The sequence below is a fragment of the Mchenga conophoros genome, linkage group LG23 (genome assembly GCF_057382185.1).
Source record: "Mchenga conophoros isolate Kocher_MC1m ecotype Shallow Benthic linkage group LG23, M_conophoros_male_GT1.1, whole genome shotgun sequence".
Classification (NCBI taxonomy): domain Eukaryota; kingdom Metazoa; phylum Chordata; class Actinopteri; order Cichliformes; family Cichlidae; genus Mchenga; species Mchenga conophoros.
In genome coordinates, this window is record NC_140547.1 from 52,012,831 (window position 1) to 52,040,051 (window position 27,221).

The 27,221-nt window shown below is 41.4% G+C and overlaps 2 protein-coding genes and 2 long non-coding RNA genes across 5 annotated transcripts; 1 reads left to right on the forward strand and 3 right to left on the reverse strand.

The window, feature by feature from the left end:
• Window positions 1-168: 168 nt before the first annotated feature.
• On the reverse strand, window positions 169-1,208 carry LOC146548336 (uncharacterized). The gene is made up of 4 exons (XR_014890634.1): window positions 1,150-1,208; window positions 963-1,073; window positions 632-730; window positions 169-539 (listed from the first exon to the last, which is right to left on the reverse strand). It is a non-coding gene; the product is annotated as an uncharacterized LOC146548336 (long non-coding RNA).
• A 342-nt stretch (window positions 1,209-1,550) lies between these two features.
• LOC146548337 (uncharacterized) lies at window positions 1,551-11,091 on the reverse strand. The gene is made up of 3 exons (XR_014890811.1): window positions 1,951-11,091; window positions 1,771-1,842; window positions 1,551-1,616 (listed from the first exon to the last, which is right to left on the reverse strand). It is a non-coding gene; the product is annotated as an uncharacterized LOC146548337 (long non-coding RNA).
• Window positions 11,092-16,736: 5,645 nt separating this feature from the next.
• Window positions 16,737-19,828, forward strand: LOC146548338 (uncharacterized). The gene is made up of 6 exons (XM_085265215.1): window positions 16,737-16,946; window positions 17,209-17,337; window positions 17,544-17,737; window positions 18,234-18,381; window positions 18,477-18,681; window positions 18,762-19,828. The coding sequence occupies exons 1-6, from the start codon at window positions 16,737-16,739 to the stop codon at window positions 19,064-19,066; spliced, it is 1,191 nt and encodes a 396-aa protein (XP_085121341.1). The 3' UTR covers window positions 19,067-19,828.
• On the reverse strand, window positions 16,816-25,985 carry LOC146548339 (uncharacterized). 2 transcript variants are annotated; one of them, XM_085265217.1, is made up of 9 exons: window positions 24,474-25,985; window positions 24,285-24,342; window positions 22,367-22,590; window positions 21,515-22,161; window positions 20,942-21,204; window positions 20,556-20,746; window positions 20,329-20,422; window positions 19,954-20,147; window positions 16,816-19,333 (listed from the first exon to the last, which is right to left on the reverse strand). In XM_085265217.1, the coding sequence occupies exons 4-9, from the start codon at window positions 21,710-21,712 to the stop codon at window positions 19,146-19,148; spliced, it is 1,128 nt and encodes a 375-aa protein (XP_085121343.1). In that variant the 5' UTR covers window positions 21,713-22,161; window positions 22,367-22,590; window positions 24,285-24,342; window positions 24,474-25,985; the 3' UTR covers window positions 16,816-19,145. The 2 variants fall into 2 exon arrangements, with proteins under 2 accessions (XP_085121343.1, XP_085121342.1); XM_085265216.1 differs by lacking the exons at window positions 24,285-24,342; window positions 24,474-25,985 and having other exon boundaries at window positions 21,515-23,133.
• Window positions 25,986-27,221: the final 1,236 nt, after the last annotated feature.

The following is a 27,221-nucleotide window of genomic DNA, read 5'->3' on the forward strand; positions in this document are numbered from 1 at the left end:
TATCTGTGTGTGTGTGTATAGAGAGAGAGAGATCGAGAGAGATCTATATCTAATTTTTATTTATTTATTTTTTTAAAAGAAAAAAGAACATTCAGAAAAACAAAACTTTATTTACTATGTAAAATCTGTTAAAGTAAATGAAGATACACCACAGAATTCGTCAGGGCAATGAAGGATTCGGCTAGGTGCAGTGAGATTGTATCCACTGTTCTGACAAAACGTCCTACCGTAGCGTAAATTTATGGTCTTGTCTATCAATCCGTGCTACCTTATCAGAATATGCTACCTTAAGTAGTTAATGGCTACGTCGTATAGGTAGGACGTTCAGATGGCCAAATCACACTATTAAAACGTGCCTCCAGCACACAATCATCTAATGTTGACAAAGAATGCAAAGAGACATAGAGGGGAAAAGACAGCTGTTTTTATTAGAAGTTGTTATGTGTTTTCCTTACATATTTTTGCATTTATGTTCTTGGTTGCTCTTTATATTTTGCACATGCAAAATGTGCCCATCTTTGGCAAGATTCACACTGCACCTGGAAAGGAAAAATAAATAGCTCATATGTTTGGTGAATACTATTAGTCAACATTTTAAACATGATTAGCAAGTAATGATACTAAGACTTACGTGTTTCTTTTGTTTGGTTTTGTTTTACCATTTCAATCATGCTGCGGTCAGCGTCCGTATCTAACATAGAGCAAACAATGCAGTAATCCTCAGCGTTCCCTGAAACACATTCATGGTTAGGTTTTACTCAAACATTATTTATTGATTAATTAAAAAATAGTAGTAAATTTGTTCCACAAATACTTCATGGCAAATTAGTCCCCTGAATTTTTTTTTTAATTAGACTTATTTGAAAGTGTTTGAAAAGCACTATTTGTACTGTGCTGTTTAAAAAGCACTATTTAAAATGGAAGTACACACTCTAACGTGATAAGGACTTTACTGGACTTACCTCGATGTTCAAGTAGGGTGCAAGCTATCTGCATTCGCTCCAGCACAACTGCTTCTGTAGTGGTTAATACTTCACTGACCTCTCTCCAAAAGCAAGGTAGTGTTCTGCAAACTGAGATTTCTCATTATTGTAATATAAAGTCCTAATTGTAGCTAACAATAAACGGAATCATTTGAATAAGGGTTACCTTTAACAGCAAAACTCCGCAACTGCTGGAATCCTGTTGGTTGTTGTGTTGCATAGTCTGTAACTGCCACTCCATGGTGTCTTCATGCCCTCTCATCCTCAGAAAATTCCTAGTTGAACAAAAATGTTTGTAATGAAACAAGAAATGTTTTATCTAAGAATAATACCTCAGTATCATGCATACCTCCAGTTGCGCAGAATTTTCCTGTCATAAACACCTTCATTCCCCATGGGGTCTATGAGCAGTATTTTCTGTGCAGAAATGTTGACAATCTAAAGGAAAAAGTTAATAAATTAAAAATCACTATAGTTTTTGCCACTGAAAACCTATTTAAGAATAACACTGAGCAAGAAACTGCTTCACAACAAATTACGCAAATTAATAACTACATGAACACATACCACAAGAATCCAGTGCGTACCAAAGTTCACAGGGCACAACCACATGTCTTCAACTGGGAACTTCATCTGTGGGATTGGAAGTGCAGAGTAATTTCGATTTACTTGGGTACCATGCATCTCAGGGTGTTTTCAAATATAGTGTTGTTTAAAGGAACTGAACTCTGTCCTCAGAAATAGAAATGAGTCAACTTTTTGGACCACTTCTTAACTTTCAACTTACCTTGGTGAGGCATCTGAACTGCCCAGAAAACAACGAGCTTGCAACTACTGAACAGAGCAGGTGTACAGCATTCTGTAGAAGTATACAAAAATGTTACAGAACAGTAAATACATTTTTATTTATTTATTTATTTATTTCTTGTATTTCAATATAAGTGGGCAAAGGACATTTCTTACTTACCTTTCGTCTCTCAATGACACGGTGCAGGTATGCATCAATGACCTGTTTTGAAAAGTCAGAGTTTATAAACCAGCAGCAACAAATTCTGAAGTAACTGCTTGAGTGCTGTACACAAAAACTTGGAAAGGAATATAATTTCTGATAAAGGTTCTTTCTGCATAAACTGGGTATTATGATGTCACAGATGTCACAACATCTGTGTTGTTGTTAACAATCTTTCCTATTGAAGTGAGTGGGTGAAACTTTATCAGAGTTTTGCTATATAAACCCCCCCCCACACACACACACCTACCTGCACATTTTAAACTATTAATGGTGCTTCAGATGCTTCAGAAGGAGCAGCACTTCAAAATCAGAATCAATAATGATAAGTTCTCTTACCTCCTCATCAGAAAGCCACCGTGACCCCTGCAGTGTTCGTAAAGAGGAATCAAATAACTTGTATGGTCCAACAACTGACTCCAAGCGCCCAGTACCCTTTGCACGCCATAGCCTCTTTACTAAAAGAAAAATATGATAAGTTAGCTCAGGCATGCATGAGATTTTTAGTGGAAAAGCCGGGTAAAGGCCAAAGGGCCACAAATGGAAAAAAGTCAACACAATAAACATGCATTTTCACGCAGAGAAATAGGAAAGGTACAGCGGGTGGGCAAAAGAGAAAATTACTGACAGGCAGATCCATTTCCAGACTTCCACAAGCTCAGTGCATGTTGCATGTTTCTTTACATCCAATATGAGTTGAAGACTGCAAAATGCAAACCAAGTCATGCAATGATCAATCATGTTGCAACGCCAAACTGGCAACAAATGACCAACGGGCCAAAAAGAGTTGTTCACTATGCCACCTTCATTTTCTGAGCTTCGTGTCTGGGAGGGAAGTTCTTGTTCACGCGTTTCCGGTCCAGGAACAGAATTAAACTCCTTGTGGGAGAAACAACTTTTGTCAGCCGTTTTGGGTGCATAATGAATAATAGAGGGTCTGGTATCCTCTGGACTTTGCTGGCACTGAGGGTTAGCAGTAGGATGGCAGGGGGGCATCTTCAGGTCTGTGTTGCTGTTCACTGTCTGACTGTGAGTTGGGTATTTTTCATTGTCACTGACATTTACATGGTGGCTTCTTCTGTACGGCTTGATATGGTCAATGCTGTAGTGATTTTTTAAAGTTGCTCCTTCCGTGTTTTTTAATCTCACACATTTGCCAGCGATGTCTTGAATGGTGTAGGGTCCTGAAAAATCTGGATCAAACCTTCCTCCCTTCCTTCCACGTTTCCTCATGTTCAGGAGAAGAACTTCATCTCCAACGCTGTACACAAGGTTTCTGTATTTCTTCTGGACTCGTCTGGCATAGGCTTCCTTTTGTAAGTCTTGGGACTTTGCCATATTTTCCTCTACAGTTTTTTTTAACTTGCTCTTGTGCATCTCTTGTAGAAGATACAAAGTCACCGTAACTCGACTCCTCAGGGAGAATGGAGGACAGCTAAAATTTTCACTTCTCCTCTCCTCCTCACCCTTATCTTCCCTGCTTGCTTCTATGTCCTTGTCTTGTCTTGCGTGCATTACTTTCCCTGGAACAGTCTCTCACTGTCGTTCTCTAAAACCTAAAAGAGAATTATGGATTTGATCAACTGGTCTCTGAATGCTATTGACACCCTTTTCTCAACGAGAAGTCTGGGCTCGGGAGAGCCCGAGTGCCCTGGAGGGACTTTCCCTGCCGGTTACACGATGGACGGGTGGCAGAACTGGAGGACCGTGTGCCTGGCGGGACTGTCGATCGAGGACGCTGAAGATATCTACCTATTCGGAACCATGATAACAGGGTTCATGCTGATCGGCGTTGGCCTAGCCCTGCTTTATCAGAGAAATAAGAAAGCGGAACCGGCTGTTCAAACCCCCACATGGCTGCCCGCTGGATTCGAAGCGCCGGGACGAGGTGCGACCTCTCACAACGAACGTAATATGGTCAACACCTTGGAGACGCTTACAGCTGCTGTGAAGGCTCAAAACAACACCATTGAGCGTATGAGGGGAAACATCAGAGAGAGGCCTGCTCAAAATGAGACCCTTGAGCGACAGCTGGAAAACATCGCGGAACGGATCACTGCAGTTGTGAAGTCTCAGAATCAAAAGACTGACAACACCTTGGAACTGAAGTTTGATACCATCATGGGGAGGCTCGCGGCTCTCCAACGCAAAGTTGAGGGACCAGTCTCAGAGTGCTAAAATTCGAGCTGCTCACAAAACAGAAATCAACAATATTCAACATTCGGACACCACGGCGCCAGCTGCAGGCCCAAGGCTGGAGCCCACCAAAACAACTCCCTGATAACGACTGTGTGATGACTATTCTTCCCGCCCCATGAAGGACACCTGGGTTGGCTGGCAGACTGTTTACTTAGCCTGATAGTGCGAAGGACACTGTCTCCGCTGAACTCTGGACACACACACACACACACACACTTACACTGACAAGCACTCACTCATCCCCCTCCCTTTCCAACGCCTTCGATGCTTGTGCCCTACCGGGGAAGATAGCAGTCAACTGGACCAGCACAGATGCTGCAGGACCGGATGCGCTGTCTACGCCGGCTCTCTCTTACCCTTTACCCGCCCCTGTTGCTTGTCTCGTGTTTCTATGGTGTATTGATAGTCATGTGCTTTTGTGCTGAGGTGTTTTTTCTGTTATCAAACTGTTCTCCCACCAGGAGCTCAGTCTGAGTGGAGTTTTTTTTTTCCTCCTCCTCTTACCTCATGTAGTGTATTTTTGTTGTTTTTTTCCTATCAGCCTACCTTCTGACATGTCTGCCCAATGTGATGTTTGTGTAAAGTTGGTCAGAAGGTTCCTTTGTGAGTGCGCATGCGCCATTAGCGTGCTGCCTGCTGTAACCCCTAATTTCCCTCGGGATGAATAAAGTATTCTGATTTCTGATTTTTGATGGAAAAGTAAACTTAACACTTACCTCGTTAACAAATTCTCTTCCTTGGTCGGATAAAATTCGTTTTGGGCAGCCATGTCTATATATGAGTGAGCACAACTGATGAGCTACCTCAGCAGCACTTTGGCTTTTTAATGGAAAAGCCTCAACCCTTTTTGGAAAAGGTCCAGTTAGATCTATTCCGATTAGCTCCCAGACATGTGACACCTGTCAATGATTAAAGAATCACATTAATATGTAATGTACATGGTAACATTACTATTTTCTACTAAAATGCTACTGATATTTACCTTTATACACTGCAGTGGTTGCACAGCAGCCAATGGTTTTCCCATTTTTTTTGACACTGGTCACAAGCCAGGACCTTAATGGTTGCAGAATTCATATTTGATGGAAGTCTGCCCTTTCCTATACTCCTATAATTCCTATAATTTATAATCTTTATAATCTCTTCTGCTATTTGGACATTCTTTACTGTAAATTCCTAAGTTAATTTGTAAATTTTGTAGTAAACTGTAAATATTGTAAAACTTTTCTTCTGTCATTTAATGGTCGGGCATTGTACAGCTACAAGCATTTCACCCCCGTGGTCATAGTGTGTGTGTGTGTGTGTGTGTGTGTGTGTGTGTGTGTGTGTGTGTGTCAAATAAAATTTGAATTTGATTTCCAACAACGTTCTGTAAAAAACTGGTACTAGAATCGTCCAGAATTCTTTGTAGAATTCTGCAGGAAAGCAGTCTGGACCGGGAGCCTTATTATTGGGCATACTTATCAGGGCTTCCTGGAGTTCACCTGATGTCAGTGGCGAATCCACTCACATTGCTTGAGTGTCTAATACAGGGGTGTCAAACTCCAGGCCTCGAGGGCCGGTGTCCTGCAGGTTTTAGAGCTCACCCTGGGTCAACACACCTGAATCAAATGATTAGTTCATTACCAGGCCTCTGGAGAAATCAGGACATGTTGAGGAGGTAATTTAGCCATTTGAATCAGCTGTGTTAGATCAAGGACTCATCTAAAACCTGCAGGACACCGGCCCTCGAGGCCTGGAGTCCGACACCTGTGGTCTAATAATTTTGGAAGAGTTATGTTGTCCAAAAACTGATCATTTCCTTTTTAGATGGGTTTATTTGTGGTGAATACAACGTTTTATAGAAATCCCTGAATGTTGTTTATTTGTTTCGGGTCATATATTGTGTTCCCAGATGAATCTTGAACAGCACCTTTTAGTTGTGTTTTCTTTATTTATTTTTAGCTGGTTTGCTAGAAATTGATTTATTACCATGTTCCTGATTTTGTAAGCGTAGTCTTTGTACTAAGAATTTATTTATTTTTAATCAATTATCTCATTTAATTCTAGTTTTGTTTTGCATATTTTGTTCAATATTTCCTGATCTTGGTGGGATGCGTAGGCTTCTAGGGATTTGGTGTTTTTTTTTTTTTTTTGTTTTTTTGTTTGTTTTTTTCTTTCTAATTCCTGAATATTTTTGTTTTCTTTCTTTTTATGTGATGAGAAAATTATTTGACCTCTCATCACAGCTTTCCCTGCTTCCCATAGAACAGAAGCTGATGTTCCGGGAGTGTCATTATATTCTAAACATGAAGTCCAATCTTTTTTTTCTTCTTTTTTTAAAATATTTAATAAAGTCTTCATCTTTAAGCAGCCATGTATTAAATCTCCAGTTCTTACTTGGTGTAGTAGTATTCTTGTTCATTAGTGTTAAAAATACAGGAGCATGATCGCTGACAGCTATAGGGTGAATCTCAGTGTCTGAAATGTCACTCAGCAGTTGAACTCCAGGGATTCTCGCAGAGATTTAAATTCCCGGTGTAAAATCTCCACCAGGGACAGTCTCTCATCGAAACTGGACAGTCTCTTGTCGATTGACTCCAGGATGTCTGCAATGTCTTTGCCGGAAGGCGATGTTGTGCCGGGGGAGTCTGCCGGGCGACATCTCTTCGATGATGGTGTCTCAATTTTGGCGGGGAAGATGCGCTCTGGGCCTTCTTCATGACTAAATCTTGGAAACAGCGGTCGATGTAATCTTGGAGAGCATCTAAACTCTCCCCGTTGTCCTCCAGGGTGTTAGAGATGATAGGACAGATGTTGTTAGTTATATGACAATCAATTAGTATATTTGGTAATACTAAAGCTTAAAGAAACTTTGTTCAATTCTAAACTACCATTCGCTTTATTTTTCCGCCAAAATCTCCGGCGTCTGACGTCAGTTACAACATGAGTCACTTACCACCTCCTGTAGCCAAGCCCTAATCTCAAACGAACCCCGCCGCTCCTGTTATGAGCAACTGTGGCGATAAATTCAAGTTTCTGATGATATAGACTCGTCATTACTTTGAAGCACTTGCATGATTTCCTCAAGGAATAAATCTGTATTATAATCATCATCTGATTGTAACACACACTGCACATCACTGGTTAGGGATGGTCCTCGTAACACAACATTCAACATGCTCCCTGATGGGGCATCTTCTAGGGCTTGGTCAATTAAATTAGCTAAACTCTCTCGCACCCTGCCGGGAACCTGTTGCAGATTATCTAGACCGATCTCTTTAAAATCAAGACGCTGACGCAGTTCTCTGGAATTAAAATGAGGCATGTCCCTACTCCTAACCCCACCGCTACCATCACCACAGCTACCGCCAATCTGCACAGTGTCACTTTCATTCGTGTTATCTAATACATCAACAGCTGCATCAAAATCATCGCTAGAAGGTGGATGCTCATGAGTGTCAAAATGGTCAGCAGAGGACACAACATCAAGACTACCAATTGCATCAGAATGTGCAGTAGGTGACCACAGGAAGTCGTCAAATGTCAAAATTTCAATTTGGCCAACAGAGGACAGAGCAGTAAGACTGTCACCTGCATCAGAACCAAGACATCTGGCTAATACGTCGGATTCTGTGTCTGGCTCATAACTGGTAACTAGCTTTACTGTCGGGGTCAACTTTGCTAGTGACAGACAGAAGCACTTAAAGGCTTACTTTACAGTTTGTAAGTTTTGTAAGTAGAGAAATACATTTTGGGCATGTCATTTTAGAGCAGAATGCTCAGTAAACACTTGGGGGCTTAACAGGTTAATATACAAAGGATAACGGTAGGGGAAACCCAGCTGGGAATAATCGCACACGAGACAAGAAGGCAAAACAAGACACACTGAACACTAGATGAGGGATGATTAAAATAAAACAGAAGCATGAGACACTGACATGGAGACATGGGGGGAATAGTTGTGCAGTCAATGTTCCCTCTAAGCTGCGCAATTGCACACTGCTGGCACGTCTCTGCGCAGAAAAAAAATCTGTGTTGCGCACAAAAAAAATCGAACCTGAATTAAAATTAAAACTTTAACAACTCTGTTTTGCAGTGTGAGTCAGTAAGTGACTTGCTGCTCCCGTATGAGATTAGAACGATGCCACCTTATCCCATAGTCCAGCCAATGATGCGATTCACATTCGTATATACGCAGCTAATCAATGTCGCTGACAGGCTATGACAGCGTCCTTATGTGCCGACACCGGTGTTTTAGCGAGCAAAGCGGCTGATGTGGAGTGAAGCCACGTTAATGACAATGTGTACAACCATTGGAGATGTGAGCAGGACAGACGGAACAATTGATGGAAAAAGTGTGGACTTTATACCAGTTTTTAAATTGTGTTGATCGGCCACGTAAAACCAGAGTTATGATAAAATATCTGCAATGTTTGGTTTCCTTCCTGAATACTGTAGTTGTTCATATTTACTGCAGGAAGAAACAGTAAAAACTGCGTTTTATAAGGAAAACGCTCAAAAGCCTGTGAGCAAAAACAAAACCAATACACCCATGCAATTGACAACCTCTTCTAAACAAGAAGCCTAGGCTCTGAAGAGCCCGAGTGTCCAGGAGGGACGTTCCATGCCAAATACACTATGGACAGGTGGAGGAATTGGAGGGTCATGTGCCAGGCGGGACTGTTGAACGAGGACATTGAACACATCTACCTTTTCGGAGCCATGATAACAGGGTTCTTGCTGCTCAGAGCTGGCTTGGCTCTGGCTTTTAAAAGATTAAAAAAGTGTAAACGGCTGTTCAAAACCCCACAAGGCTGCTCGCTGTGATTGAAATAGTGATGGGTCGTTCGCGAACGAAATGGCTCTTAGAGCCGGTTCTTTGACGTGAACGACGCGAGCCGGCTCCTTATCGCGAGCCGTCACGTGTTTTTTTTTTTTTTTTTTTGTGTTTTTTTTTTTTTTTTTTTTCTTTCTCTCAGCCTCTCTCTCGCACTTTTTTTCCGCTGCACTCTGCAAGCGAGCCTTGTGCTTTACGCTGGGCAGAGGGGGGGGAGGGGCGGTAGTTACACTCAGTAGCACAGGAACAGAGCCAGAGAGAGAGAAAGAGAGGCAGGGACAACAACATTAGAAAGGTATAGTAATCATCCACAACTATTTTCAGTTGCAGATGATAAAGGATTCAGAAAGTTTATTCATGCAGGCCTATATGACAGAGAATATGCATGTTCTTTTTGTTTTCATATTATAATTTATATTTAATTGTGTTGTGGTTTGCAGTGTTTTGTGTTGTTTTCACTTTAAATTTGTAAAAGAAAAAAGCTGAAAATTTAAATAGTTAAAACTTGAAATGTGAATAGTTGATTTTTGTATTATGTGATTTATTTATTACATTTTATGTGGAGTGAATAAATAAAAGTATATTTACGGTGGCCCCTAGAGACAAAGCACATACAAACTCCAAAACACGTACAAACTCCAAAACACGTACAAACTCCAAAACACGTACAAAAGACAACACAAGTGCTCCAGGATGCTGGGCGCAGTGTTGAGCCTTTGTTATCTTGTGGCTACACAAGCCAGCAAGTACCAACGACTGGATTTGGTGTGTGGTAGTAACAGGTAAATGAACTTTTTTTTTAAATTATTTGAATATATATGAGTGCCTGTGTATAAATACACAAACAATACACACATGCTTTCAATTGTGTAATTTAAGTGATCTAGTAGCTCTGCTTTGGAAGTTCAGTTCATGCTAGAAATGTGTTTTGGAGTTTGTACGTGTTTTGTCTCTAGGGGCCACCACTTTTTTTACGTTAGTAATTCCTTTTGTGCATAATTTTATATTATTGTTAATAATAAATTAATTAAAGCAACAAAACAACCTGAAGAGCCGGTTCGGAGCCGAAAGAGCCGGCTCTTTTTAGTGAGCCGAACCGAAAGAGCCGGATCTGTAAAAAGAGCCGGAAATCCCATCACTAGATTGAAATGATTGGACGGCTCGTGGCTTCTCAAAATGTGCTCATTGAACGCAGCACAGAAATCTTTGAGAAGTTCACAGCAGTTGTGAGTACTCGGGCTAAGCACTTTGAGCGCAAAAATGATAACTAGTGATGGGTCGTTCGCGAACGAAATGGCTCTTAGAGCCGACTCTTTGACGTGAACGACGCGAGCCGGCACATGTTTTTTTTTTTGTTTGTTTGTTTTTTGTTTGTTTGTTTTTTTTCCTTTCTCTCAACCTCTCTCTCGCACTTTTTTCCCGCTTCACTCCGCAGGCGAGCGGTGTGCTTTACGCTAGGAAGAGAGGGAAGGGGCGGTAGGTACACTCAGCACAGGAACAGAGCGGGAGGGAGAGAAAGAGAGCCAGGGACAACGACGTCACATTAGAAAGGTATAGTAATCATCCACAACTATTTTCAGTTGCAGATGATAGAGGATGATAAAGGATTCAGAAAGTTTATTCATGCAGGTCCATATGACGAGGAATGTGCATCTTCTTGTCGAGGAGCGTGTCAGGTTACATTTCACTGTGTGTTATACTTGTATAACTATGCATGTGACAAATAATAAAGAACCTTGAACCTTTTTGTTTTCATATTTTAATTTATATTTAATTGTGTTGTGGTTTGCAGTGTTTTGTGTTGTTTCACTTTAAATTTGTAAAAGGAAAAAGCTGAAAATTTAAATAGTTAAAAGTTGAAATGTGAATAGTTGATTTTTGTATTATATGATTGATTTATTACATTTTGTGTGGAGTGAATAAATAAAAGTATATTTACGGTGGCCCCTAGAGACAAATCACGTACAAACTCCAAAACACGTACAAACTACGAAGCACATAAAAAATCAAAACACGTACAAAACACAACACAAGTGCTCTAGGATGCTAGGTGCAGTGTTGAGCTTTTGTTACCTACTGGCTACACAAGCCAGCAAGTACCAACGACCGGATTTGGTGTGTGGTAGTAACAGGTAAATGAACATTGTTTTTAAATTATTTTAATATATATGAGTGCCTGTGTATAAATACACAAGCAATACACATATGCTTTCATGCTTTCAAGTGTGTAATTTAAGTGATCTAGTAGCTCTGTTTTGGAAGTTCAGTTCATGCTAGAAATGTTTTGGAGTTTGTACGTGTTTTGTCTCTAGGGGCCACCGCATATATTTATATATAAACATATATAAATAAAACCACTTTTTTTTTACGTTAGTAATTCCTTTTGTGCATAATTTTGTATTATTGTTAATAATAAATTAATTAAAGCAACAAAACAACCTGAAGAGCTGGTTCGGAGCCGAAAGAGCCGGCTCTTTTTAGTGAGCCAAACCGAAAGAGCCGGATCTCTAAAAAGAGCCGGAAATCCCATCACTAATGATGGCCAACAAGCGAGCAGTAGCAGCATTCTTAAAAAAAAAAAAGATAATAATAATTTCTTGGCGGTTAAATCCTGTGTCACAATGTTAAAAGCCATCTTTTACTACCCAATCTAACAATGATAATTCCGGTCTCTATTTATCTTCAAGAAATGACAACTCTGTCCAACTTGTTGTGCCATAGAACAATTTAAATGTTCTGCTGCTTTTATTACCGTGTTGTTTCAGGAGTTAGCATGGATACATGTATGCACAGAAACTTGCAACAACAAAAAATGCACAACATCTCTACCACTGAGTGCTTGCTACGAGCAAACTTTAAAGTAAGAACTTTGCTTCCAAATGTGTTCAATGTGAAGCGGATGATGTGAAGACGTCCCTGGCCCCCTGTCTTTATCCTGATCAGTCTCATTCCCTTGTTTTTGTTGCCTCCATACCTGAATAAGGAGACTCACCTCTCATCCCTTGAGGAATCTGAAACTTGCAGATCAAACTTTTCTAAAAGTTAAAAGAAAACACAACACAGCCAGAGAATTTATAATTTAAAAAAAATCTTAAATTCTAATCTTTTAATTATGTTTCAGAGCATCTTAATAAAATTTACACTCGGCGCTAATTTCAATTTTTGGTGTTTCAAGTGTTTGGCCTTTATAATGTGAAAGAGTTCCATTCTCCACTGCCAAAAGCAAGCTGAAGGGTTTCCTGAAGCAAGCGGTAATACTGCCTGTGCAAACGAATGTCATGACCCAGAAGGCCTGATAGTTGGTCTGCTTTATTTTCTTGAAGATTAAAAACCTGCAAAATTGTTGCTATACGTTTTTGGAGCCTTGCTGAAGTTAAGGTGTTTTAGTTGAAAGACTTGTTACCAGTCTTTTGGCTACCTGCTGCAGATCGAATGCTTTGCTGGTCCTCAATTGCATTATATAGCAGACAAATATTAACAATACGTAAACCATCTTTGAGTGCCATTACATCCTAAATTATACCGTACTTGTGCCATTGATCAAACATTATCTGGATATCCTTTTCTAAGCTGCAAATTGTAAGTGCACCGTAATGTCAGGTTGAGAATTCATGTCAGGGGTATTTTCTGGCTGGGATTTTAGCTGTGAACAAGAGTGGTAAAAGGGATGTTGGTTTGTAAAAGAGAAAATAAAATGAGCAGGAACTAGAAAATCTTAATCTTCCCACCACCATATATGGCCACAGTGTTGCATATCCAATAGACGTAATACAACATTATGATCTAATATTATCATCAAATAAATTTGGACACAAGCCACTTGCACTTGCTAAATACTCAAGTACATCACTCATAAGAGTTCTGCCAGTCCCCGTGTCACCTTTGCATGTTTCATTAAAATCATGGTGTAATGTTTCTCTTTAGCATTTAGCTCGTCCTCCCCTGTGTCCGTAGTAGAATGTCCAACATAGGCTGATACCGACTCATTTTCCCACTCTGGGTCTCACACTTTCAAAAGCTAATTAAAAAGGCTTTTGCTTCTGACTCAGTCCATTTGCCAGGTGGCAGGTGTGACTGAACACATCTTCAAGAGAACTGAAATACAAAACAACACTTCCATGTCCACTGGCCATAGCCACAGAACTGCATGCATGAGAGTCGAGTAGTAATGTCAGAATGGACAGTATCCATTCTGAGAAATGACTGCACATGTGCTGCTACACAATGTCACAATACATGGCACACATCTTTTGTGCCATGTATAATACATGTCTGTAGGCTAGTGTCGATATGGTTGATGGTGAACTTATCAAGAATGGTGTGTACAGCTGACAAAACTTCTGCCCATCTACACAGGAACTTATAGGTAAATGAGGCACACACAACAGACTGGATGAGTTGCTGATCATGTTGCGGTCTCTCAAATCGCCGTATAAATGGTCACCTAAAACTACAGCTCTATCCAGATCGTTTTGTCTCCCTTGAAAAGACGCTATCAAATGTATGTTTTGAGAGGCTAGCCAAACCTACAGCCATACACTGAACTCCTCCATATTTAAATCCATCATCAGCCTGGTGAAATGATCCTTTCACACTCTTACTAATGGAACTGCTATCCTCTGCTCCAACTCCTATGCCAGCATTATCACTTCCAAGGTTGACAGATCTCTTATCAAGTGTAGCTGTAACATTCATGCCAACATCCACAAACACTGTACCACTCTGTCAACATCAGCGTGTCCTACCCTCACAGAAATATTGCTAACAGGATACTGCTGCATCCATACAGTTGTTTTTTTTTTTTTTTGTTTTTTTTTTTTTTAAGTTTCCTGAAGTATCAGGTCATCAAGGCATGCACTGAAAACGGCCACTGGCATGCCAATCTCAAACACGAGGCCAGCTGCATCACATGTGTCACAGTCAACAGCATCTTTGTGATGAATGATGAGACTAATAGGAATTTCTGTTGTAACCTTTTGTGGGTATAAAAGTAAGGCCTCTATTTAATAGGGTCCTCTGAGCGATGGAAGGTTGAAACACTTTAGATAAGTTCATCACACCATCAATCACATTCCTATCACTAATCCCCTCCTGTTGTACAGGGCTTATGGGGATTCCCCATTTACATACATTTCCCAATGCTATAACATTGTTTCTGCAGTTCCATGTGACCAATGAAGGTCATCACCTTCTGTGGTGAACACATCTGGAGTGAGGGCCGGAATGTGGTCCTTTAAACCTGCAATAAAAGTGTTCAGGTGCAATAATGTGTCCTGTTCTACCTGAGGAAGGGCAGAAGAAAAGTTAATTTCAGGCACATAAATGTCAGCCTCAGGGAACTTTTCACGAGCTGCTCTCAGTGCCCTTTTCAGCTCCATTACTGGCACATTCTTCTCTTTGGGACCTGTTGTCAATCCCAAAGGATAGGACTAATTTTGTCACAGATGTGTCAGCGGTCGCTCTCTCCAGTAGGTTCTCCGCATGCCACCATTTGGCTCCTGGGAAGCTGCCAATTTGTAGGCTGTCAGCTGCAAAAGGAGGAAGTCTGCTGACATTGGAATCGTCGATGATGATGATCCAGGGCTCCTTAACATGTAGGTGCCAGTCCTTCAGCTTTCTGCGAGTGTTAGGATGTCTCGTCGGGGTCCGCACCTGCTGTTCTGATGAGGCTGGTGAAGGAGGAGAAGACGATGAAGAAGACTATTCCTCTGCTGCTCTTATTTGGAGTTTAGTCTGTCTAAGCTGCTGCGAGGCGGGCCCAGATAAGTCGCTGGTTGTGGTTTAGCCACTGTTACTGTGTTAACCCGCTTTGTCTTTTTGGGGGTGGATTCCCCCTGTGTGAGGTCAAGCCCCTCAGTGTTCATCTCCTCCACAGATTGTGGTGGGTGGATGGAGGGAGAAGGTGGTATCTCCTGGATTAGAGTCTCTTGGAGTGCGATGAGGATTCTCTTCACCCTCTGGTCCCTCGGTGCCGCCGGATTGGGTTCTGCCGTTTGTGTAGTCTCCAGAGGGGAGGTAAGTCTCGAGTCGCTCTCTTTTTCCTGCTCCCTCTCAGAAAAGGGTGACCAATCTCCAATGATGTGATCTGTCATTGTTGCAGTTGTTGTTTTAGATGTGGTGCTCGTTGCAGGTGGGTCATGGACCTGTGCAGAAACTGTTATCCTCCGGCCGGCCTCGGTCTGAGGTGGGGCGGGTTGTGTGTGTAGAACAGTTTGTTGTATTACCTCAGTAAGGGGTTCAATAGCGTCCAGTTGCCTCATCTCCCCGTTCCCCTGTGGCTGTCGCACAGGTTCGCTGGCAGTATTCTCCTCCACTGTTCCAGTGGCTGCCCTGAGATCAGCCAGCTTCACCACAATCTCCGCTCGGGCCTGCTCCAGGGATTCGGGTTGCAGGCGACGGCCCAGGTTCCTCTTGGCCCAGGATGTTGCTATTTCGAATGCCCCCCCCAGTCCTGTTTAGGGAACTCAGAAAGTGCTTTTATTTCCTTCTCTATGCTCTCAGTATAGTGATCCCGAAGGATCAAAATGGCTGTATGAGCCCAGTTTCTCGCGTTTCCCTCAATCATAGTCTGTGTCTTTCTGTTGGGGATGGCTGGTTTAATAACAGTCATTAGATTGTGGGCTATCTTATTTAGAGAAGGAGGATAAATGTCACTTGCCACATTTTTCAGATGATGCACCGCTTTAATTAGTCTGTGAATAATGCGAACGTTCGCAGAAAAGTTTAATAGACTAATAGTGATGGGATTTCCGGCTCTTTTTAGAGAGCCGGCTCTTTCGGCTCGGCTCCGAACCGGCTCTTCAGGTTGTTTTGTTGCTTTAATTAATGTATTATTAACAATAATATAAAATTATACACAAAAGGAATTACTAATGTAAAAAAAATGTGGTTTTATTTATGTTTATATATAAATATATGCGGTGGCCCCTAGAGACAAAGCATGTACAAATTCCAAAACACGTACAAACTCCAAAGCACATTTCTAGCGTTAACTGAACTTCAAAACAGAGCTACCTAGATCACTTAAATTACACAATTGAAAGCATATGTGTATTGTTTGTGTATTTATACACAAGCACTCATATATATTCAAATAATTTAAAAACAATATTCATTTACCTGTTACTACCACACACCAAATCCGGTCATTGGTACCTACTGGCTTGTGTAGCCCCACGGCTCGCGGTAAGGAGCTGGCTCGCGTCGTTCACGTCAAAGATCCGGCTCTAAGAGCCATTTCGTTCGTGACCGACACATCACTAGCGACTAACTGCAATATGAAGATCCAACAGACACATTCCATCCCTCAACAGATGTTCCTGCAGCTTTTCATACAACATAGCCTCATATTTTTATTTCTTTTTTTTTTCTTTTTTTTTTCCCCTGCCTGTCCCGTTAGGTTTTTTTGCCACCAGAATCATTGTTTAAACGCAAAGATGCCCAACGGGTCCGTGTACTTTTCGGTATTTGAAGTTTCGTTTCAGAAAGTATAATTTAAAAAAGAAAATGAGACACTTATTTAATTCTCAACTTAAAAAGCTAAAATGAAAAACGTAAAACAATTGTTTTTTTCATTTTGTCCTTTCGCACATCAGAAACGAAAAACCCAAGAAAAAAGAACGAGAAAGGGCCCTTTATTTATTTTGTCTGAACCGGAAGTTTTAGTAGGTCAACAACCTGTACAAGTGATGCGCAAACTTATGGCAAACACTGTAGTGTGGACATCATGACGTTGGAAAAATACTCAGACGTGATCATGGAGATGGCAAAACAAGGCCTGTCATCGGAAATTATATCAGAGCGTCTGTCATATGAACACGGGGAAGTGAGAGGATTTTCTGCGAGAAATGTTAGAAAGTTTTGTGCTGAGCAAATCACTAGCTGTCGACTCTCGGACACACGGTTGGAGCTTGAGGTGACACAAGCTATAAATGAGGTAAGGTACTTTCTTCCTTCACCTTATGACTGTGTATGGTTGTCTTAACTGGGTTGTAAGGGGGTTAGTCTAGACTGTGTGCGCGCGCCCGCGCGTTTTAGCGTCTTGCGGGTGGTGGGTAACGTTAGTTATTTTAAAGATGTCTCTCACTGGTATTTGTACAGTTAATTAGCACAATACTTTAGCTTTACACATTTGCTTTCAGAATAAGCTACTTTACATTTGTTGTTCTAGTAGTAGCATGATCTTTTATTTTAAACAGGTGGGCCCAACATATGGCCGCAAAATGATGAAGGGCTATCTGTCCACAAAAGGGGTACATGCTGCAGAGGGACGAATTGGGTCAATTTTAAGAGAGGTGCATCAACCTTATCATGAAGCAAGACGCCAGGTAGCCTATGTTATTTAATCTTCCACTAGAACTGTATTCCAATGTTCTTTGTCATATTTGTGATATACATCATGTAATGGTAGGGCCTAATTCTGTTTAACAGATGTACGCCCTGCTTTAACAGTTACTTGACTCTTCCTCAAACGTATGATCAAATCTGCCTTTATCCAGTCAGCTGTCATTTATTTTTGTGATTTTTTTGTAAGGGAGCTCGGAATCTTAATCCCACACCGTACCATGCTGAATGCATGGGGCACAAGGTTCACCTGGACCAAAACGAGAAACTTGTAATGTTTGGAGTCACCCATGTTTTAGCTGTAGATGGATTCAGTAAAAAGATTGTGAGTCATTCCACAATGCCAATCAAAAACAACTTGAGCATCTATGAATATGTTTTCAGGTAATACAACCTCTCAAACCATTTATTTCATCTTAAGTGTTTTGATGGACATGTTAGTCATATTGGACATGAGCTGCACCCAAATTTACAATATTTGAATTTAAATTAGACATGCAACAGATGGGTCTGGTTATGTTCCTGAATATAATATATTAAGAACTTACCAAACATTTTGATCAACATTTTCTATTAATGTAAAAATAAATAAAATGGAATTGCACATGAATCATTTAACTACTTTATTGCAATTAATCAGTGTTCATTTATGAATGGAACAAGGTTCTTGGATTTCCACATATCTTTCAATTGTTCTGACATACATCTAAAGTCTGAGCATGACAGTGACATTGCAAAGAAACTTAAGAAATATATGTTGTCCTACTACAACTAAAATATTACCCAAAAAAAACATGAATGAATACATTCAAAATAATAACACCTTTGCTGGTCTTAAAGCAAAATAGTTAATAAATGTTCTTTATTTTTCCTGTACCAGACCTGCAGTGATCACCTATGGTATGTGGGACCAGGTGCGAGTAGACCATGGAAAGGAATTTTATTTAACACTGTTCATGCAAGAGATGCTGTCACATCATCGCTTCAATCAGGAGAGACTGCCTTATTTACAGACCTCATCCACAAGAGTAAGATTTAAGTACCATTAACATCAGCTGAAATTCTTATACTATTACGTGTACTACTACGTACATTTAAGACATGTTTCTTTTAACTCTTTTAGAACCACACAGTTGAAAGGATTTGGCCTGAAATCAACAACCGTGTCAACTACCCACTAAAAACTGCCCTACTCCAGCTGATGGACCAGGAGGAGATAGATATGGAGGATAACCTTGTGCGATACTGTGTGTCCAATCTAACCTGTCAGCTGTGTAACATTGGTCTTGCAAGTGTGGTAGAATCATGGAATGCTCATAGAATCCCAGGTAAAAAAAAAAAAAAAAAAAAGTCAGATTGCTTACAACCCTGATAATGAACATTTAAACACCTCCTCTATTTTTTACAGGAAAAGGCATACCAAATCACTTTGCAGAACATGGGTGTAAAAGAAGAATTTCTCCAGAGCTCTTGCCAAATGCACTTGAAGCAGCAGACCTTTACAGGCAGCACTTGGGATCTGCACTCAAAGAATATTCGACTTTTGGAGTTGATCCCTTCACAACCGAACAGGACAAACTTAGAACAGAGAGTCATTTTGCAGAAAAATATCCTGATATTTCACATTTGTTTTTTAGAGCCGTAAATGGTGACTTTATGCCATACAAAGAAGCTCTGCTCTGTCTCATAAACATAACTCAGAGAAATGTATGAACCACTGCATCTGTAAACTGTACAGAACAGACAAAAAAAAAAATCAACTGACTGTAAACATTTGTGTGTACACACTACATTACTCCTCTGCAAAAAAAGATTTCAATACAGAAAATGCAGCTGTTAGACCAGTAATTTGTAGAACTCCGTTGTTACTCTCCCTGCATTTTGCACAGTGCTGTGATGTCTCTTGCCACTGTTCCACACATGTCTTGCAGCCAATAATGCTTCTGCAGCACAGTGAGAACACTGGATCCTCAATGATGTCTGCAAAAGTAAATCAGATAAGTGAGACTGTTATCCATTTATGTTGAATTTAGTTCAAACTATAGGTTCAAAGTCAGTCTTGACATAAATTTACAGACAGCATGCAGAATATTTTTGGTTATTCTGTAATTCCTCTTGTTCACGCTGTTCTGAGAAAGTCCCTGTCTATATTTTTGTCTATAATTGATGAGGGGCAAAATCAGTACATTTTCTCAATTAGCAAGCAAGAAAAATGAAAAAGTTACAGGTACTTGATTCAATATATGCAACTACAGTCCCATTTTAAATGTGAACTTTTTAGTTTTACATTACTGTGAACAGTGTACCGTCACCCATACTGACATTGTAATCAATTTGAAAAGCTATACTTTCATAGTCAAGATTGCAAGGAGAACCCAAATTAAATGTGCATGTAAACTTTTGAATGTTATGTTACAGTAGACCTGCATCTTGATTGTCTGTGCCTAAGTATTTAAATGGACACTGCTGAATAAAGAGCCTATGTTTGGTAAAAAAATGTTTGTCCAAAGTAATGATTGAATGTGGTTTGACATTGTTTTAATTGTAATTAAAATGTTAGTGTAGATGTAATGTATTTACTAAGCAACATTTGAACATACTCATACAAACCACGCAGCTAAATCCCTCCTTGAGTGTCTGCAGCTTGGGGGTTGTGACTTTCTGGGCAACTGCAAGATCAGTGAGCTCTTTGATTGCTGCTGTGACAGCTGGCAGACTTTGAGATGCCAACACCAACTCTTCTATTTTGTCACTCACTTCTCCCAAACTGGCACTGTCATCATCTTTACGGCTGCTACAAATAAAAATGGATAATCAGATGTCAAAGCTACTTACTGGCTTAAAGAAACATCACATCACTTACTGATAGATGATGATTTATGTAGTGATGTCTTACTGCTATTATAGGATTTAAATCAAATTAATTCTTCTATATTGATGTTCATCCTATAGTATATACATATTTATTCACATACCTCAGTTTCTTCCTCTTTGTTCCCTGGAGGCAATTAAAGTCTTGTTCAGGCACAGCAAGAATTTTTCGTGCATTTTGTCTCCAGTACTGTGACCCTACAGATGAAAAACAAAACCAAAGAAACCTGTTTAGAAGCCAATACCATATTACCCAATAAATATTACAAAGAGTCTGGTAAGACATGTCTCTCCATAAGATATGGGCTTTAGCTGTAATATTATGGCTCACCTGTTGTGCCCTCCGACTCCAGAATTGCATTGCCCTGTGCATCTGTCAAAATTATTGGGTTGTAATTACCAATGGCATCTTGCACTTTTCCTACTATCCCTTGAAGCGTAGCCTCAGACTCCAGGAATCGTACAACCACCATTCTATTGGGAATCAACCTCCCACCAACTACATCTGCAAAGTACACTGATCTGTAAAACAAAACATAATAATTTTACATATCTTGTAAAAGACAGCAGGCCACAAATCCATTCAGTGATTGCTATAGGCAAATTGTACTAAAACAGCTTTGCTATTCTTAACAATTCAACTATCCATGCACCTTATGTTTCTTTTTATTTTGCCTGTTCTGTAATTTAATATTCAAGAACACAGACTCATCCTACCTCTGAAATGTTTTGGAGGACATAGGGGAACTTGAAGTAGCCTGCTGTGAACGTGAAGGTGCAGACGCTGCCACAGCTGGTGCTCGCATAAATGCAAAACGCTGCCCGCTGGAACCTGCTGTTGGAATTGACTCCATGTCTTCTCCGTGGACTTCATAGTGACCTCTGGGTGTAAGGTCTAATGCGCTGAAAACACCAGAGACCGCACCGGGGAACATAGCCACGTTTGAATCATCCGTGATGTACAGAGTATGCGCGGATACCTGTTTAAGAAAAGTTTCCGTAAATCACGTTGCTCTGCTAACGTGTTACTCCTGTGCACACGGTTAATAGGCTCTAAAGGCTTACTTATTAGCTAGTAGCCGGTAAAAGTCAATGAATAACTATTTACACATTAGCACATGTGCACAATTCACATATTAGCACAATGAAGACGGCTAGACATAGTATTAGTAAAAGTAGGCCTACATGAAATCACCAAATGTTAACGTTAGCCGTTCCGCAGTAAGGAAGAACAATAACGTTCATAAAAAAAACTGCTGAAAGCAAAGTTTGCGAAGTTTACATATCTACCTGAAAGATGCGACCCAGTTTTTCTGCAGTCATGTCTTCGTCCCGGAGTGTCACTCTCTTAGTTTTCCTAAAAACAACGTAATGGTCCATCCTCTGTTTATTCCAGTGTAACTTTAAGGCCGTCGATCTCTTGTGTGGGGGACGGTGTGCGCGCGCCATAAAAAAACGCGCAGAAGAAGTACTTCCCGTTTCAGACATTGAAAATGCGTCTATTTTTTTGTTTTTGCGCTAGTATACTTTCATTATTTGAATCACGAAGAAATCCAAAAAAGCACGTCTAATTTTAAGTGTATGACGGCTATTTGTTACCACCGAATGAAAAAACAAGTTATTTTCGCCCATTTTATTCTTTATTAAAAATTAAAAAAATGAAAATTCTTTTAAATATCGTTTTTTCGTTTTGGTTTCTGAAACAAAACTTCAAATACCGAAAAGTACACGGACCCCAACGGATTTACTTTACCAAATGGACCATCCTGGCCTTGCTGTATTGAGTCTATTTGATTCACCTTTGCTTTTATTGTTTATTTTTCACTGGGGGAAAGAAAAGGGAGAAAGAAAGAGGTAGGGAAAGAAAAACAACGGGGAACAGTGATAAAGGGCAAAAAACACAAAACAAACAGACAAAAAATACATATATCAATCACCTGTTGAGAAAGAAAAAAGAGAAAACAAGCAAGAAAAAAAGAGAAAACAAGCAAAAAAAGAGAGAGCAATATAAGTGTGAATATACCAGTAAATACTAAATATTGAATATTATTGCGCAGCACGTAAGATCGACAGCGTACAGAGTGCTTCAAGATAGGAGCCAAAAAAGGTGCAGTTTGTGTCTGTGAGCACACGTGTATATACCTGTGAATCTCCAAAAGTTGATTCTGTTCACCTGGACGTGGCGTTTTGTGGGAGAAACGATTCAGAGATGGCATTTCCCTTTTCACGTAAATGGCGTCCTTGACTCAGAGCTCAAACCAGCGTACCTCCCTGTCCAAGATGTTACATCCTCATCCTTGAAAGAGTGTCCACTGGCCTGTAGGTGTAAATAGACTGCAGAGTCCTGGCCTGACGAGGTAGCTCTTCTGTGTTGTATACAGTAGAATAAAATATACAACAGGATAAAAATAGAATACAAATGCTGTATACAACTTTGTCAGAAAAGTCTTATTGCACATGTGTGGATGTGTGTGTTTGATCAGTTGGAGTCTTTGTTGTGGAGTCTGACAGCAGTGGGGAGGAAAGACCTGCGAAATCTCTCCGTCCCACACTGTGGGTGCCACAGCCTGCCACTGAAGGAGCTGCTCAGTGCTGTCACAGTCTCCTGCATGGGGTGGGAGATGTTGTCCATCAGAGATGACAGCTTAGCCACCATTCTCCTGTCACTCACCACCTCCACTGGGTCCAGAGGGCATCCTAGAACAGAGCTGGCCCTTCTGATCAGCCTGTTCAGTCTCTTCCTGTCCCCAGCAGAGATGTTGCCACCCCAGCAGACCACACCATAAAAGATAGCTGAGGCCACCACAGAGTCATAGAAGGTCTTCAGGAGTGGGCCCTCCACTCCAAACGACCTGAGTCTCCGCAGCAGGTACAGCCTGCTCTGCCCTTTCCTGTAGAGGGCGTCGGAGTTATGAGTCCAGTCCAGTCTGTTGTTCAGATGAACACCAAGGTACCTGTAGCTGTCCACAGCCTCAATGTCCATACCTTGGATGTTCAGTGGTTGCAGTGATGGATGTTTGTGCCTGCGGAAGTCTACCACCAGCTACTTGGTTTTACTGGTGTTGATCTGGACGGAGTTCAGCTGGCACCAGTCCACAAAGTCTTGGGTCAGTCCTCTGTACTCCTTGTCGTCCCTGTCAGTGATGAGGCCGACTATTGCAGAGTCATCAGAGAACTTCTGCAGGAAGCACTGGGTGGAGTTGTGGGAGAAGTCTGCAGTGTAGTTGGTGAAGAACGAAGCCAGAACCGTTGCCTGTGGGGCCCCGTACTGCAGACGACCCTGTCCGACACACAGCCCTGAGTCCTCACATACTGTGGTCGGTCGGTGAGGTAGTCCAGGATCCAGGTAGTGAGGCGACGTTCCACTCCAGAGTTCTCCAGCTTGTCCTTCAGGACCGTGGGAAGAATAGTGTTGAAGGCACTGGAGAAATCAAAGAACATGATTCTCATAGTGCTTCCAGCGGTCTCCAGGTGAGCGAGGGAACGATGTAGGAGGTGAATGACGGCATCATCCACTCCAATGCCAGGCAAACTGAAATGGGTCCAGTGACGAGCTCACCAGGTGCCGAAGCTGAGCCAGGACCAACCACTCCAGGGTCTTCATCAGGTGGGATGTCAGAGCCACCGGCCTGTAGCTGTTGAGGTCCTTGGGGCGTGAAGTCTTTGGCACTGGTACAACACAGGAGGTTTTCCAGAGCTATGGGACTCTCCCTAGCCTCATTCTCAGGTTGAAGAGGTGCTCCATCACCCCACACAGTTGGTCCGCACAGGACCTGACGACTAGGGATGGGTATCGTTTAGGTTTTATCCGATACCGGTGCCAAACCGGTACTTTTAAAACTGTGCCGGTGCTTAAACTGTGCTCAAACCGGTGCTTAAAGAATGGAGAACACAAACTTGGTCCAAAAACCTCTCGTGTTCAGCTGTTTTTTTTGTAAACAGATAACAATGTTAGCCTTTTCTGCAGCTATAAGGGATTTATGGCATAACTCTTGGCTGGAAGCAGTGCTTAAACAATGGAAAAAAACACAAACCTTGTCCAAAAACCTCTCATGTTTACCTGTTTTCCACTTTTTCTTTGGTCATTTTAGCCTTTTTGGCCAGGGTGAAAGGAGTATCTGCCATCAAACAAGAAGACAGCCGCATGTAACTACGACGGTGTTTGCTAGTTCACCTTACATGCATTAATGTAATAACGTGGTTAGCCTACTCAACGTAAATCACACACAAACAACATTAAGCTACTCACGCAGAGAAGAACGGCTGCTGCTGCATCATCATCCTCATCATTTCTGCTACACTGGCAGGGCTAGGGGCCAGGACTCTCCTCTTCGGGTTTTTGGGGGATGTTGCTAACTCCGGTCCGATAACAGGCACCACACCCGCAGTAGATGTGCTCCGTGTGAGGTCTCGCAGAAAGCTATCAAATACGGCGCATTTCTCAGCTTTTAAAAAAAAAAATCAGATAAACACATCACAGAGCAATGTGGCACACTTAGCAAGCTGTTACCAGGGGATGTAGTTTTGGCTGACAGAGGCTTTGACATCAGAGATGCAGTGGGAATAATGTGTGCAGAGGTTAAGATCCCAGCATTTACAAGGGGCTTCTGTCAACTAGATGCCAAGGACATTGAAAAAACACGAGCCATTGCACATCTAAGAATCCATGTTGAGCGAGTAATTGGTAGTTTGTGCAACAAGTTCAAAATGCTACATACCACCATGCCAGTCCGTTCTCTTCTTCCATGTGAGGGTGAAGACGTTACCTTTCTTGATAAAATTGTGGTGTTTGTTGCGTTTTTGTGAACATGTGCCCCAGTGTGGTAGTAAAACAGTAGTAAAGACATTTGTTCTTGTGTAATTGTATATACACATGGTCATTACGTTATGTAACCATTTCTGTATCTGTATACTATAATTGACAGTTTGTCATCGCTTTGAAGTCTTTGTTTCACTAAAATGATGTTAAAATAAAAGCAAGATAACAACAACTTCATTTAGGTTTTTATTTTACACTTTCACATTTGTTACATGGTAAGTACTGCAGCTGTGAATTCAAGTTATGTACATTACAATGCACTTCAGACAAAAAATTACACCCCAGAAAGAAAACCTTTGTGAGCACTCAGGGCGGCATTTCGCATAGAGAAATGTTTTAGTTCAGGATGGCAAACCTTCTGAAAGAACTCCTGTGCTTTCTTTAAACATGGTTCCCAGAAGTGCACATCAGGGAAGATGCGTACAACTGCCATATCTTTTGGTGTCCATACCACGAGGTCACAGTGCTTTGCGTTGGCCACAAAGATTTGTGTTTGCACTTGTGAGTGAAAGGGGTGTGTCCTCTTTAGGTTAAGTCCACTTGCTGTCATCTCGAGGCAAAAGTCTTTGTTGTGCGCATCCAATGCTTGCTGAATGCTGTCAGATCTGTATTTAAATGGACATTTAATTTCCAGGCACCCCTTCCCACAACATGCACACATGGTTAGTCCCACAGGAGATGCTCCTACCTCAGGAAAAGCCGTGTTAACAAGAAAACCACATACGAACCTGTAGGTTTTGGTGACGTGCTGACATTATTTGGGTGTAGGCGTGTCGAGCATCCTGTTCATGCTCCAGTCCCCAAGTTGTTTGCACATTATAGACAGAGTTATCAGGGTAGCAAACACAATTAATGACACTTACGGCGGGTTTTTCTACACTGGTGGCAAACACAGCGTGCATCATTGAAGCTGTGATTCTCCCAGCACGCCAAACATACCATTCTGGGCTCTTGTGTTGTAGTCTTGTGCTTACCTCAATAGCTTCTGCCTGTTCTTGAGTAACTGTGGCTGCGTTTACGTACTTTTCACAATGCAGTTGTAGCTCGTTAAGGCCTAGGGACTGTGCACTTGTGTTGCGCAAACACGCCAGAGACAGTGGTAATTTGGATGACTGTACAGTGTGTGCTGTGTAATGTGTCTCCAATCCAGACAAACCCACTGCTTTACTGTGTTTTTTCTAACAGTGGTGACAACTCCTCAAGCGTAGCAGTGGGAATCTTTCTTTTTGAAGGATGGCTTCTTCTGCCTTTCACCACAGATGGTCCGTTTATATTTTCATCAAGAGTCTTTTTTTTTGTGCTGCTGAAGATGTAAAGTCAATGTTATGGCCACCCTCTGGCTGTATCTTGGTCGTCTTCCCAGGCAAAACCCAGTAGGCTGGTTCATCTGTGACAGTCTTTGCGCCTCGGATCCGCGCTGTTGCCTCCACTTTAAACAGAAGCGCAGCGACATGGGTGCAGGTCTCCGCTACTCTGGCCATACAGGTGCAGTGTGCGGCTTCGACCTTCCCCGTGGTGCTTACAATAACCTATGGCCGTAATGCAGGTTCATTCAGTCTTTGGGAGTACAGACTGGACACAAATTAGTATTAAGTAATATCTTGCCCGATTATCAAAGTGGTAGTTTGCATCTACTTTACAATTATGGACACATAATATGACAACAAGATTTTAGCAGTTCATTGATTAATGTATAACATTAATTGTGGTGGTGGGGTAAACAATGGCTATTACACTCGATGCACTCCAGCTGACTTAACTTGGTTTGAATGACGATGTACTCACATTTTGGCGGCTTGAAAATAGCCAAATCTTGCACCTAGCCGTTTGTAAATTGGATGTGCGCCTCCAGCAACTTGTAATTACGAAACTGGTTCGCAGTGTAAGCGCTTACTCCACAAACAAGATACGTGAAGATATCGGGGTAGGACAGTGGGGGTAAGTCGTCGGGGTCTTTACTCCACGGCCGTATTTCATATGGGTCCAGATTTGCAATGCACTCTATTTTCTGCAAGTACCGCCGCTTCGCCTCTGGACGCAATTGGTCTCTATACAGTCCATTCTCTTTTGCGCTGCTTTTAAGCATCTTTCTTGTAGTTGTCGTTCCAACACAGTGTGTTTGTTTTGATTCGTAGACCCCGAAAATGGCGCCGCACTCCCACAATGCATTGCGGTGTG